This window comes from Salvelinus sp. IW2-2015, unplaced genomic scaffold (assembly GCF_002910315.2).
Source record: "Salvelinus sp. IW2-2015 unplaced genomic scaffold, ASM291031v2 Un_scaffold345, whole genome shotgun sequence".
Taxonomy (NCBI): domain Eukaryota; kingdom Metazoa; phylum Chordata; class Actinopteri; order Salmoniformes; family Salmonidae; genus Salvelinus; species Salvelinus sp. IW2-2015.
This window is the reverse complement of record NW_019942543.1, coordinates 124,201-137,956: the sequence shown is the minus strand read 5'-3', so window position 1 is coordinate 137,956 and position 13,756 is coordinate 124,201. Positions and strand designations below refer to the sequence as shown.

The 13,756-nt window shown below is 39.2% G+C and overlaps 1 protein-coding gene across 1 annotated transcript in view; it reads right to left on the bottom strand.

Moving 5' to 3' along the window:
- The window catches only part of LOC112068245 (serine/threonine-protein kinase mTOR-like), a 136,571-nt gene that overhangs the window by 62,468 nt on the left and 60,347 nt on the right, over positions 1 to 13,756 (bottom strand). The window contains 2 exon segments of the mRNA XM_024135341.2: positions 152 to 291; positions 5,986 to 6,061. Coding sequence (XP_023991109.1) covers positions 152 to 291; positions 5,986 to 6,061 — 216 coding nt within the window.

The following is a 13,756-nucleotide window of genomic DNA, read 5'->3' as shown; positions in this document are numbered from 1 at the left end:
AGCACCTAACAGTGAATGGAAAGACACTTAGGCCTACACCTAGGCCTACACAAAAGGAGTTGCCTCCAAAAAACTCCCCTTTGATTGATAGTGAGGAGAGACAGAACACAGACACGATTGTCGAACGTGACTCCAAAGTGTTGTGACTCACCATTCGCCCAGGGCCTCCAAGCAGCGCATGCGCCCCAGGATCAGCTCAGGGTCATCCTTGTTGATGTCGATCTTCTTGTCGTACGCCACCAGAGCGTCCTCCCACTCGTGGAGCTTCTCGTACCAGGTGGCCTGGATTTCCTGTTCAGGAACAAGAAGGCCCGAACACTGTTAAAGCTCCCAATTCACCGCTTCATTGACAACGTTTCCATCGTATGACCACAAAGATGTACGTAAGAGCACACCCTTTTCTATAGACTGGATTTCCTGTTAAACAACACAACCAGGTGGTGCGTATTACTTTTGATAATTATCTATCCGCTATACGAACTATACTATAAGATGATTCTTGCTTGCAGTGTATGGCCATCTGAATGCACACATGAGGATGTGATTGTTTTTGTTCCGTTTGCGGTAAGATACAAAAACTGCATCTGATTTCGATCTGCTCAGGGCTAAAGCAAGACCTACACTGGACAGTCAGGTCCAAAATGATTGGCACCCTTGATAAAGACGAGGCTAAAAAAACAAATAAATTATACAAATATTGAGATATATGGTATGCAACAAAAAAAAGGGTGAAATTATATTATTTAATACTAATACAATTGCTCAGAGAAAGTGATTGTTTAATTAGTAACAAGTTTTTAAGATAGGGGTTCAAAATGATTGGCACCCCTGTTTTAAATACCTCACATTGCGAGGATAACATGACTGAGCATAATGTGACTAAGCCTTTTTGTAAATGTTTTATGAGATTGGAGAACACATTGGGAGGAACTCCCAATTCCTCCATACAGAAATATAGGAATTCCCCATTCCTCCATACAGACTCATTCCAGATCCTTGATATCCTTAATCTGCTCTTATGGACTGCCCCCTTTAATTCAAACCACAGGTTTCAATGGGGATGAAGTCCAGAGACAGATGGCCAATGTTGATTTTATTGAAAACAGGGGTGCCAATCATTTTTACCCTTATCTTACTGAGAGAAAAAAAATGTTACTTCTTTAACTAAATCTATTTTTCTGAGCAATTGTATTAGTTAAAAATATAATATTTGTATTTTTTTTTATATAGTTTTTGTATAACTTTTTGCTCATCTTTATTAATGGACATGACTATATATACTATACTTGTCCTATACTTTCCAAAGTATACTACTAATACTACTATACTAGTACTATTTTTTCAGAATTACTTTTATTTCTACTAAACGCTACTGCCCAAATTATGAGATAAAAAATACATGGAAAACAAGTGGTCATCAAGCCACCCTCTTTATGACACTGAACGCATGAGTGGAGATTCCCACCATAGGCATGTCTCGACCTCTGGCGACCTGGTGATAAGCCTGACTGGGATGCCAAACAAAGAAGGTGCCACCGGGCGCAATCCTCTGCTTCGCTCACMCCATAAACACTACTCACTGTTTACCTTATAAACAAGGTTTCCTGGAAGCGCTCTCCAAGGTGCTTTTACTTCTGAAAATGTTTTATGGAGAACATAATTACGGCTCAAAAAAGACAGACGGTAGGGCACTTCAGTCAGGCAACCAAGTGTGAAATAGTCGGAGGCCTAAGAACCGGACTTGGGGCTAAAAGTAGCCTCTTAATAAAAAGCAACGGCACATACTGTAAAATGATATATTGGCCTAGCTGTGTCGACAAACACACAACCCTACACATCAAAACACACAAAGAAATGGTTAACACTAAAAAAGCCTGGACTCGAAGAACCCCACTTCGAGCCAATGACGAGTCTTTTGGACATTTTAACATTCTCATAAATACATTTCATATATGCTCTTGCTAAAATAATAATTTGGCTGTATTTATTTATTTCTTAAGTAACATTAGAATACGAAAGAAAATGTATTTCAAAGTACACAATAGCATTTTCATTAGTTTATGTAATTGTAGGCTATAAGTACAAATTATAAACCACTAAAACAACACAATTAAAGTGTTAAAATCCATTAAATAAACAATTACAAAGTTAATTAATTAATAATTTGTTAAGGGCAGGTCTTAAGGAACATTATGAGACTAAATAAAGGCATTTCAAAAGAACAGAATGGCATATTTTGAGTTGAAATATATGACTGTGCTTTGAGTGTTGCGAGGGCATGTGGAAAGTGCATGGAATCACGGGAAGTTATATATTGAAATAGAGCTGAAGGGTTCATCTTTAAGAGTTGTTTGGCAAGGATAGGTGATTTGGAAACTGCAGAACCTGCTCTTTCTGTTACTATATAGACATCAAAACGTCTTACCTGCTTGTGACTTTTTGGCACTCTATTTCCCTGCCCCTGTCAAATCTAAGCTATGCCATTCATCAGATTCTTCATATACAATTTAACAAGTGATATTGTCACCCATCAGACTATTGTCAATCTAATCTTGTCTTTAGGCCAACTATTGTTATATGCGTGAAATTCGTATCGATATAGTTTTAGATGTAGTTTGCATGGGCCATCATCAGCTGCGCAGGTTGACTGCCAGTGAATGACTGGCGGTGAATGAGGGGCAGGGAAAATAACTGCTTATAAAACTGCTTAAAACTGCTTATAACACATTCTGTTAGTGATATTAAGATTCTAAGAACGACAGTGTGTTATATAGACTTATTCAGGAAAAGTTGAGGAAGGGGGGAGGGAAATTACTTTAAAAATGGCAGAGTAATTGAAGATGTATATTTGTTTTGCGTCCGTCCACATGTCACTCTCGGCTTTTCTAGTGTTAATTGAGCACAAAAATCAAGATTTTGTGCTCAAGATTTTGGACTTGAACCCCTGTGGTTTGAATTGTAGAAGGTAGTCAATAAGCACAGACGAAGGATATCAAGGATTTGGAAAGATTTAGCATAAAATGTATTTCAGTGTTTGTATTATTTTTTATATACAATATTTTTTGCTCATTTGTTATCAAGGGTGCAAATAATTTTGGACCTGACTGTATATACTACACTTGTAATATACTTTCCAAAGTATACTAATGTATGCATTTTTTTCAGAATTACTTTTATGATGAGATAAAAAAAATACATGGAAAACAAGTGGTCATCAAGCCACCCTCTTTACGACACTGAATACATGAGTGGAGATTCCCAACATAGGCATCCGAGTTGTCAAATGACCTCTTTCTGTTGACTTACTGTATGTCTGTGACCTCGGGAGGAAGTGATGCGCAGAACTGTCTCGACCTCTGGCGACCTGGTGATAAGCCTGACTGGGATGCCAAACAAAGAAGGTGCCACCGGGCGCAGTATGATGCCTCGCACACCCCGTAAAACGCTACTCACTGTTTACCTCATGAACAAGGTTTCCTGGAAACGCTCTCCGAGGTGCTTTTATTGTAAACTTTTACTTCAGAAAATGTTTTATGGAGAACATAAATACAGCTCGAAAAAGACAGGCGGTAGGGCACTTTCGTCAGGCAACCACCTGTGAAACAGTCGGCCATAGACCCGGACCCTGGGCTAAAAGTAGCTACGAAATAAAATGCAACGGCACATACTGTAACAGGATCTGTCGGCCTGGTTGTGTAGAACTTGTAGACAAAGTTCAGTGCCACAAACTTATTTCATTCTATTTTAAGTTTTAAACGGGGGAGAGCTTAACAAATGTGTCTTAATTCACTGGTCGCGCTCACACACAAATCAATGGGCTGATCAAATGAGGGGGAAATGTAAAATGGCAGAATTATACAGCGTGGTACAATTACGCTACACATAGGGGGAAACAATCAAGAAGTCTAACAAAGAAGCCCTTTCTCTCTCTGTGTGTGTGTTACTTTTCCATGACTTCTCCATGAGTTTTAACCAAATTTCCATGATCAACAATTGGCGGCATCTCTACGTACGTATAAAAAAAGTAAGTAACGTGGTATCGACACTGGGAGGCTGCTCTCTGAACCCATGTACAATCTCCTGTCATAGTGCAAGGCACTTAACCCCCCCACAAAGTAGCTATACCCATTAGGCAACTGTATAAAACACATGGTCAACCCTCAGTTGGGTGTGCAGGCTTTTGATCAAGCCCTGCTCAAACACATCACAGCCAGTTTATCAAGGTCCGGTTGAGCAGCTAATTTCTAAAATGTGTTTGGTTGAAGAGGGGCTGGAACATAAGCCTGCACACCCATTAGCTCTCCTGGAGGATGGTTGTCAACCTTTGATGTATAACATCACTACATTACAACCAAATATGTTTTAATGCATTTTTAAATAATTAGTTCATTCAATATATCAAAGATCAAATGGCTATGGTCGGCTAAAAAAAAAAAATATTCGGCTGAAGCAAGCCCACAAATTTTCTTCAGGAAATGTACTTTTTCTAGTTTAGTCATATTTATCTTAGCTACCTTAGAAGTGTTTACTTTGAAGGCTGACTAGTATCTATTGAGTTGCAATGTCCCATTCATTGGATACCCAAATAAATTGGAAGTATCTACACAAAGTTTTGAAGCCACATTATCCAAAAGAAAGGCTACATCTAATATTTTTCCTAAAATTACTGTTCGCGATTCAAAAATTATTTTGATTCACATAATAAGAATCACCGCGATTGAACCAAATCTCAAGTAATACAATGCTGAGGTGAATCGTTCATTTTGTCAAAAATAATTGTTTAAATGAATCAACTGTTGTATGACATTCGCGAATGTATGGCCTCATTCGCAATTGTTGGTGGAAAGTTTTTGGGGACGACATGATGAAAACAAATACATGCAAATAATAGATAAACAGTTAACTAGAAGGTACAATATATGTTTAAATTGGCTACCTAGCTATTAGTCTGTTCTCTATCATATTTTATAGGCCTACCTGCTGCTGCAATGTCTCTCCTTGATCAACAGCCCACTTGTCTTGCACACAAGCAGGTGATGTGTGCATACCGAGATGAGCTAAAGTGTCATTCTGATGTGTTGATTTTTATTTGATTGATAAAATATTTAAAAGCTGTGCCTAAATAAATGTAATTAACATACATTAAATTCATTTCCATTAGTTTTCTGATTTGATCCTTTTCCAAAGCTCTTCCAGGAAAAAGCAGGGTGAGCGCTCCCAAGGCATGTACTCTATTTAGAAAATGTTATTTCATATCTGGAGCTGGTCCCTTTGGAGAACATGAAACGGTTTGAGGAATAACAGCAGGGAGTACTACGTATCACAGTTAAAATAACAGAGGAGCCTCTGAAAATCACCTGCAATGAAGATAAATGAACCTTGGCCAAGAAAAAAGAAATCTAAAGTTACATGAAGAATAGTGTTTGGTTTATAAAAAACACTTGAGAATATTAATAGAAATACAGACGCCACGCATGTGAAAAAGTGACACATATTGCCGGCTTTCCACTTGGCATGTGAAGCGATCCCACAGGGACATGACCAAATAGTGTGTTTAAAGTCATAAAAGTGTCTTAAAACTTCACTGTTAAGTCAATATTACAGTTAGGGACTTTGGTATGGTGTATAAATACATTTCACAATTTGGAACAAAACCTCCACCAATCCATCTTAGCAGACTCAGGAGAAATTGTAGAAATAATAGTATCAGGTATGTGATTTTTTATTTTTTTATTTTATTTTTTTAACTATTAACTGGAGGAGAAAAAGCCCAATATCTCTACTCCTGCATACAAAGCTATTGACCATGGAAGTAGATGTCCTCTGCATGTGTGGGAAAGTACAGGATGTTGTAGAGCACCTGTTTGAAAGCTGCTCATCCTCTTGTTAAGGATGCAGTTCGAGGGAGGAGGTGAGGTAAGGAGATACTAGTGTCAATTTAAAGTGCATGTACTGTAGAGATGACTGTAGACAAGAGTCACTTACCAGTTCKCCAAAGTGCTTCATGGCGTACTCCAGGACCCCGGATGCTGCCTCTGGCTGCTGCAGTTTGTTATTGATGCTGGAACAAGACACAGAAGCAGAGACAGCTTTACGTCAATATTCATACCCAATCTGGCAACCGACTCAGGCGCTCTCCCGTGTCACATACAGCATGCTCTGGGTGAGATAGCGGCTGAGGTCTCACACACAGTACAGTGGGGTCCGATATTTATGGACACCCTTGATAAAGATGAGCAAAAATGACTATGAAATAAATAATTCCAATACTGAGCTATATTGTACGCAAAATAAAAGGGGGAAATTATATCATTATATACTAACACAATTGCTCAGAGAAAGAGATTTTGTTTAAGTAGTTATTAATTTTTATTTATTTTTTTAAACATAGGGGTCTTTGTTTTCACTACTCCAGCACTCTACCCTCGCGAGGACAACGACACCGAGTAGGGTGTACAATCAAAAACACATATTTTGACCAATGGGTAAAATAATACGTTAATTGTATATATTCCTCTTTCTTCTCGAATCCGCAGGACATGAAACAATATAGAGGTAAGATGGATATCAATTTTGAGACATGATATACAGTATTTTCATATTTGAGTAAGCGCTTTACACATTCATTAGAAATTCCTGTTCTTTTTTGAAGATTTCTCACAAAAACAAGCGTCTCTCTGTAAAATGTAAACAGAGCACTGAGCGTATACAAAACTTTTTATTCACCCTTTTACATTTAATTCAGCTTGTGTCATGCTCATTTAGCTTTTTGTGACCTGCGTAATCAACTTTGAAGACAACGTCCACAAAATGTAAAATCCTCAAAAGTTGTTACGAACAACCTGCACCGCTAAGTCAACAGAGCTATGTGCTCATTATCAGATGTATTAGGTTACAAAATCAAATGTTTTGGATATAATGTTAATGATATGTTAGAGAAAGACCCCACTGATTCAGAACATAATTCATTATATTTGTCTACAAATTGATGACGAGTCTCAATTTAATAGCCGGGCAACGGCACACATTTCAGCAAATAAACGCCTCCTTCAAATAAACACTAGGTCTAAGTGAATTGTTAACGAGGTTACCATGAATTGCTTATGAGGTTTAATATTTGAATTGTTACATTAAATAATGCAGTAATGACAAAACAATTATGGCAATAATATGTTTTTATCACCAGTAAGAAACTGATAGCCATTGGCTGCTAATAGCTGAAAACTGCTAGCTAACAGGCAAGCACAAAAACAGTAAACAACTTCACGAGTGCAGAGCCCTAGAAATCGGCAGATTGCCAGCTAGTGGCGAAACGAAAGAACTGCTAATAAATGCAGTCAAAGAGGACAATAACTATTCTGTAACGTATCATTTTTTGGAGTAACCTAAGACAAAAGAAATGTGACACGTAAATTATAACACATTACTGCAGGAAATGAAGAAATGTATTAAAATGCTGGAAGTGAATGCTGGAATTAAACAATTAACAAAAAACTATGCAGCTGTTGGCATTAAGGAAATAGATGCCTGGTTCAAATAAACAACTGTCTCTAACAAGAGCCTGTTGTGTTCAGTGATTTAAGTAAATAAAATCCCAGGCTATTAATTCAAGTTTTACTGTATTTTATAACATAAGGAAGTGAAATTACATCAACAAAGCGCGTTTTCACCCAATCTGGGCAGGGAGGGTGGAGACCCTACACTGAGACTTATTCTAAAAAGTTTGATGAGATTGGAGAACACAGAATGCGTGAACTTTTTGGATTGGTTCTCATATGTAGGTTCTCATATACATGCTATTTGCATGTGCAACACTCTCCACGCTTCCTCGTCAATTTCCTCCGCTCCAACTAGATAGGTAAACAAGCCAAGCTAAAGATAAGCTAGCTGGCCTAGCTAGCCAAAACTGTTGGGAGAAAAACTCTGATGGAGCTTTCTGAAACGTTGACAGAGAAACGACACTGCCACATAGTACCGACCAACTTAGGGACTTCATTAAAATAGGAGTAACTTGAAGAATCAAGCCTTTGTGCGAGAGGAGGATGTATTGGTGGTTTTGCAAACAGGCTTTTGGGAAAAGCCTAATTTACCAGCCAACTAGTTCTAGTCTTCAAGAAGCTAAGAAAACAGCCTACAATTCTGACAGTCGTGTCCCCGCTAAAGGCTGTGGTGGATGGAGGACCAAATCTGCAAGGCAACATCCCTGGGTCTCAGAGCGGTGGTTGTGGAGGAAGACAAGAACGCTATATGGGATGGTGCATCCGACCTTGTCTTCGGAAGTCTGGAGAGATGGTTGAGGAAGACCGGGAGAGATGTGTTGGCTTCAGTCCTATACAGCTCCAGAATTGTCTGAATCCTTGTCCATATGACCTACATATGGTTTGTACAATGACCTAGACCTGTACTTCAATGGTACAGAATGGCACTGCGATGGATACATGCAATGTCGGAATGGAAATTATACACACTAGTGAATGATAGATTGAAAGTTTTTGTTTGCAAATAGTTTGTTTGAATGATAAGCCTACAAAGACATTGAGTAGCCTAACAAGGTCATATAACTGCATCATAAATAACTGGGTGACAGGCATCATAATGGCTGAAAGAGGCACTAGATAAAATACTTTTAACTGATTAAACTATGGGAACCCCACACACAACATTTGCAATAACTACTAGCATAGCAATCAAATGTGCTTCAGTATCTTGATACTGTTACCATTTATACATTCATTCTGAATGAGGATGGTAATTAAGTCTCTATAGCCAACACGAGGTGTGCCACAAATGCACTGGCTGGCTAGGCTTCCTAGACTTTTTCATTCCAAATGATTGACTGAAATGAACGTATCAACATACTGATCACATACACTGTGTACAAAACACAACCCTGCTGAGAAGACATGTTTGGAAATAGATTACTTTTTCTTATCTAGGGTACATTAACAACATACTGTAACAGACGGGGGGGGGGCATTTGGTAGGCTTACAGTGTTTTCCCATGACCAGCATGTGTTGCAAGTAGGGTTACACATTTTGGGGAATATTCAGAGGTGGAAACTTTCAGTGGGAATTAACGGGAATATATGTGAAATAACGGGAATATAATATAATATATATGCAAGCAGAGTCTGAACATCAGACAGGATGGCATTGTCTCCCTCAATCCGCGCAATTGCTACTGTTATAGGTTTCAGGCTGCTTACCACTCTCTCCCAAAATACATAACCCAGGAGGATCCTCTTGATGGGGCTGTCCATATCGGCAGACTGTAATATGGCCATTTCTTGGAGAGACTCCTTTCCCTCCAGGAGACTGTCAAACATTATGACAGCACCACCCCAACGGGTGTTGTTGGGCAGCTACAATGTGGTGCTCTTATTCTTCTCACTTTGCTTGGTGAGGTAGATTGCTGCTGTAACTTGACACTTCACATACCTAACAATTTCATTGGCTCTCTTGTAGAGTGTATCCATGGTTTTATGTGCCATGATGTCCTTGAGGAGCAGATTCAATGCATGAGCAGCACAGCCAATGGGTGTGATGTGAGGGTAGGACTCCTCCACTTTAGACCAAGCAGCCTTCATGTTCGCAGCATTGTCTGTCACCAGTGCAAATACCTTCTGTGGTCCAAGGTCATTGATGACTGCCTTCAGCTCATCAGCAATGTAGAGACCGGTGTGTCTCTTGTCCCTTGTGTCTGTGCTATTGTAGAATACTGGTTCAGGGGTGGAGATGTAGTTAATTTTTCCTTGACCACGAACATTCGACCACCCATCAGAGATGATTGCAACACAGTCTGCTTTCTCTATGATTTGCTTGACCTTCACTTGAACTCTCTTGAACTATGCATCCAGCAAATGAGTAGATAAAGCATGTCTGGTTGGAGGGGTGTATGCTGGGCGAAGAGCATTCAGAAATCTCTTCTAATACCCATTGCCTCTGAGCATCAGAGGTGAACCAGCTGCATACACAGCTCGAGCAAAACATTCATCAGCATTTCCCTGACTACGTTCCTCCATTGAGTCCAAAAACACTTCTGATTCCAGGTGGACCATGAGCTGTTGCTAGAGATGTCTGATTCATCATTTTCACCTTGAATAAAAGTAGAGGGACTTCTGTCAGAGGTTGCTTGTTGTGAGCGCTGAGGGAACTTTATGCACTTGGCCAGATGATTCTGCATCTTTGTTGCATTCTTCACATATGATTTGGCACAGTATTTGCAAATGTACACAGATAGTGCCCGTGGCATTTTCCTGTAAAGATTAGAACAAAAATTAGTTTTAAAAAACAAATACAATTCCATGTACAGATAAATAGTTAAGCAGTTAGATTAACAACTCCTTTGTAAGAAAAATGTTTTAAAATGAAACATGTATGGAAACGGGTGAATTAACACTCAGCAGGCTCAAGCAAGCTAAAACCCACATGGGTAGCAAAAACAAACTAGCAGAAATTGTTAACAACTTAGAAATGATTCAAAAACACTTTGCTGTAGGCTACTATTTACTACTTAACAAAAAATCATGTATGTCATAAAATATATACACCCACCCAGTATTGTAATCAAAACTTACCAGAAAGCATGTAGTCCTTGGCTCAGACCGCGTAGTAGTGCGGGCTCAATAGCATCTCAGTGTGCAAGTTCTTGAGAATCAGCTTTACATGTGACGTAAGAGTGCACTGCACATGTGATGGGAGAATGCTATGTGCATGCAGTTGGTTGAAATTCGATTGAATTGGGGATAGTTTAACCAAAATATGCCACAAGACCTAGAATTGCCTTGTGTATCCAACAAAAAAGGTTCCTGTTATAAGATATATTTTTTGATGAATTTAAGCAAAGTCCCCAAATTCCAGGGCTTTACTTCCCATGGAACATTCCTGGAAAAATTCTGGAAATTTACCAGAAAGTTTCCGACCCTTTGCAACCCTAGTTGCAAGTAATGCATAATACAGAATGGGTCTAATAGAATACAATATGTTGTCAGAAAAGTAGTCTACCTATGTGTGTTTGTTTGATCAAATGGGTGCAACCCATTCCTAAGTCGTCACACGTGCTGTGTTCTAACCTACTGCAAACCCTACATTGGCAAAAGTGATAAATCCAAAAGTACAACTGAATTTACGCTGAGAAAGCGGGGGTCCTGTCGACACATAGCGGAGACTTGATATAAAGTCACCATTAATTCGGAGTTGCCAAATACCGGACCCCATCCCCACAAATCATAAAACTAATGGTCAGTGCTAATTTGCGATTGTGAGCAAGCCAATGGCCAACTGGACTATCCACTCAGTGGCATGTGCATGTTAAACATGGTCTTTTCAACCAACAAAGGTGCCCTGTTTGGGAGATAATGTCATCCACTTTTCTGTCATGACTATGATCCCCCGGGCATCTAATGTTTAAGAACCCATACATCTGGAAGCACTCATCTGAAACGCAAGTCTGTAGTATTTCCTCATCTACGAAAAGCCACGCTTGGCCTGTTCCAAAACATCTGTAAAAATGTAGCATTTTAAGGAAGTTGGAAGGCGAGGACAGCAGGCGAGAGAGTTGATGACATCGGAGCCTATATGTCAGGAATCCCAGAGTGGGCCAGACCAATTTGTTGACTGGACCCAGCGAGAGGTCATCTGCATGCAAACACAACAGTTTCTAACCATATGTACTACAAAACAGGGCATATCAAACACTAAATATGTGGTATGTAATAAGTATAACAGAGTCCACATTTTCTACAGTCACAGGTAAGTGCTGACAGTACATAGGATTTATTTATCCTCAAATGTTAATACACAATATCAAACGCACCACTTGTGTTATCTCAAAAATCTTAAAACAACTCTTGGAAAATCAAGGAATCAAAATGTAATACACGTGAATAAGAAGGGTTTCATACTTTTGTGGTTTAATTTCCTGCCTTCAAGAGGAACATTATGCAAGAAGAGGATATGTCAGCAATATGTGATTGCCGGCTACTCACACATCAAAGAGGCTTATATCACTTCCCAGTCTACGGTGTGATGATGTGATAGATGAATGGAGTGCCACAGGGATCAATGTCAGGACTGTTATAATTCATATTCTGGGGGAACCAGTGTACCATCATATCCCAATCACAAATTTGGCATTTTAAGACTCTTCAGCATGAACAGAGGACATCTTTCATAGATAAAGCACATCACTGTCCCAATGTGGCACTAGTATGACAGGGTATTGGGTTGACAGTCAGTGGAAATAATATAGCAACCTATAGTAATGTTGGGCTAGAGAGAAGCAAGGCTGTATATTACCTCAACCCCTACACGTCTCATTACTTGATCAAATATCACCTTCCTAATTACGGTATAGAGCAGGTGTGAAGGTTGACCCAGCAGTAGGTTTTTAACAGTGAGGAGGCTGACGAACTTGACGGATGTGTTGCCAAAGTGAGGGTTTTTATTTGGTAGGAGAATAAATTATATATCTGGCAACTGTACAAGTATTTACAAAAACAAATAAACAAGACAATGAACAAAAAGTAGGCCAAATAAACTCAAAAGAAAACCCAGGCTTCAATCATGTCTGTACCCATCAGAACGCAGACTTTACCTTGTCCTGTCTCTGACCCGCAGACAAAGAAATTACAGGGTTTAATTTCCAATACCCAGGATGCTTCTGACCAATGAGAACAAGCCAATTCACATCCTGATCACTTCACATTTAAAGCAAACATTACAATACACACCTGTTCATATTATAAACATAAATGTATTTCCATAGCACACACAATAAAGGTGCACCATGCTTTAAACATAAATGTATTTCCATAGCACACACAATAAAGGTGCACCATGCTTTAAACATAAATGTATTTCCATAGCACACACAATAAAGGTGCACCATGCTTTAAACATAAATGAAAGTTAGGGATCAGAACATATACAGTGCATTCAGGAAGTATTCAGACCCCTATGTAACAGCCTTATTCTAAAATGTATTCAATTGTTGTTTTGTCCCTCATATCTACACACAATATCCCATGTTACTGTAGGTTCTGAAAACAGAGTAAAAACCTACAACTAGAAAAAGCGCAAACTAAGTGTATTCACCCACAGCTGAAAAGACAAGGTATGATTACAAAAGCAAATATATTTAGAAACTCCTTACACATCGAGACAGCCAATATATCTCTGTTGCTAGGCAGGAACTTAATTGGTTCCTCTCACTGGTATAGTCACAGCCTTGCCTGATACTCAAACCTTCGTGGGCATGGACGTGTATGAGTGAGATAGGACTATAGTAGGAGAGTCGTTGTGGTGGGCCTCTCTGGCCCCCCTCCCAGAGGTTTCTTCTCACTTCATCTGTTGACTTGACCTCGAGACGCATTCCTCCCTCCTCCCTAGTTCCGCAGCTGGCCTGCCTTATCAGAGACTAACTATTGTCCTTCGGCTCCCTCCTTAGAAACACGGAGCAGAATACAAACTTTCTGCACTTAGTAACTTATACCAAGTCCCTATCTACCCTTCATTGACCCCATCATATACATTCATTTTACATGTAAAGTAATCAATAAGTTCTAGTCTAGTAACATGAACAAGTATATTTCAAGCTAGAATCCAACACCCATAATGACAAAGCAAAAACACGTTTAGAAATTTTAGCAAATGTATATAATGTACTTTTTGTACATAGTCCCTTCATTTTAGGGGACCAAAAGTTCAGGGACACATTCACTTACAGTGCATTCGGAAAGTATTCAGACCCCTTGAC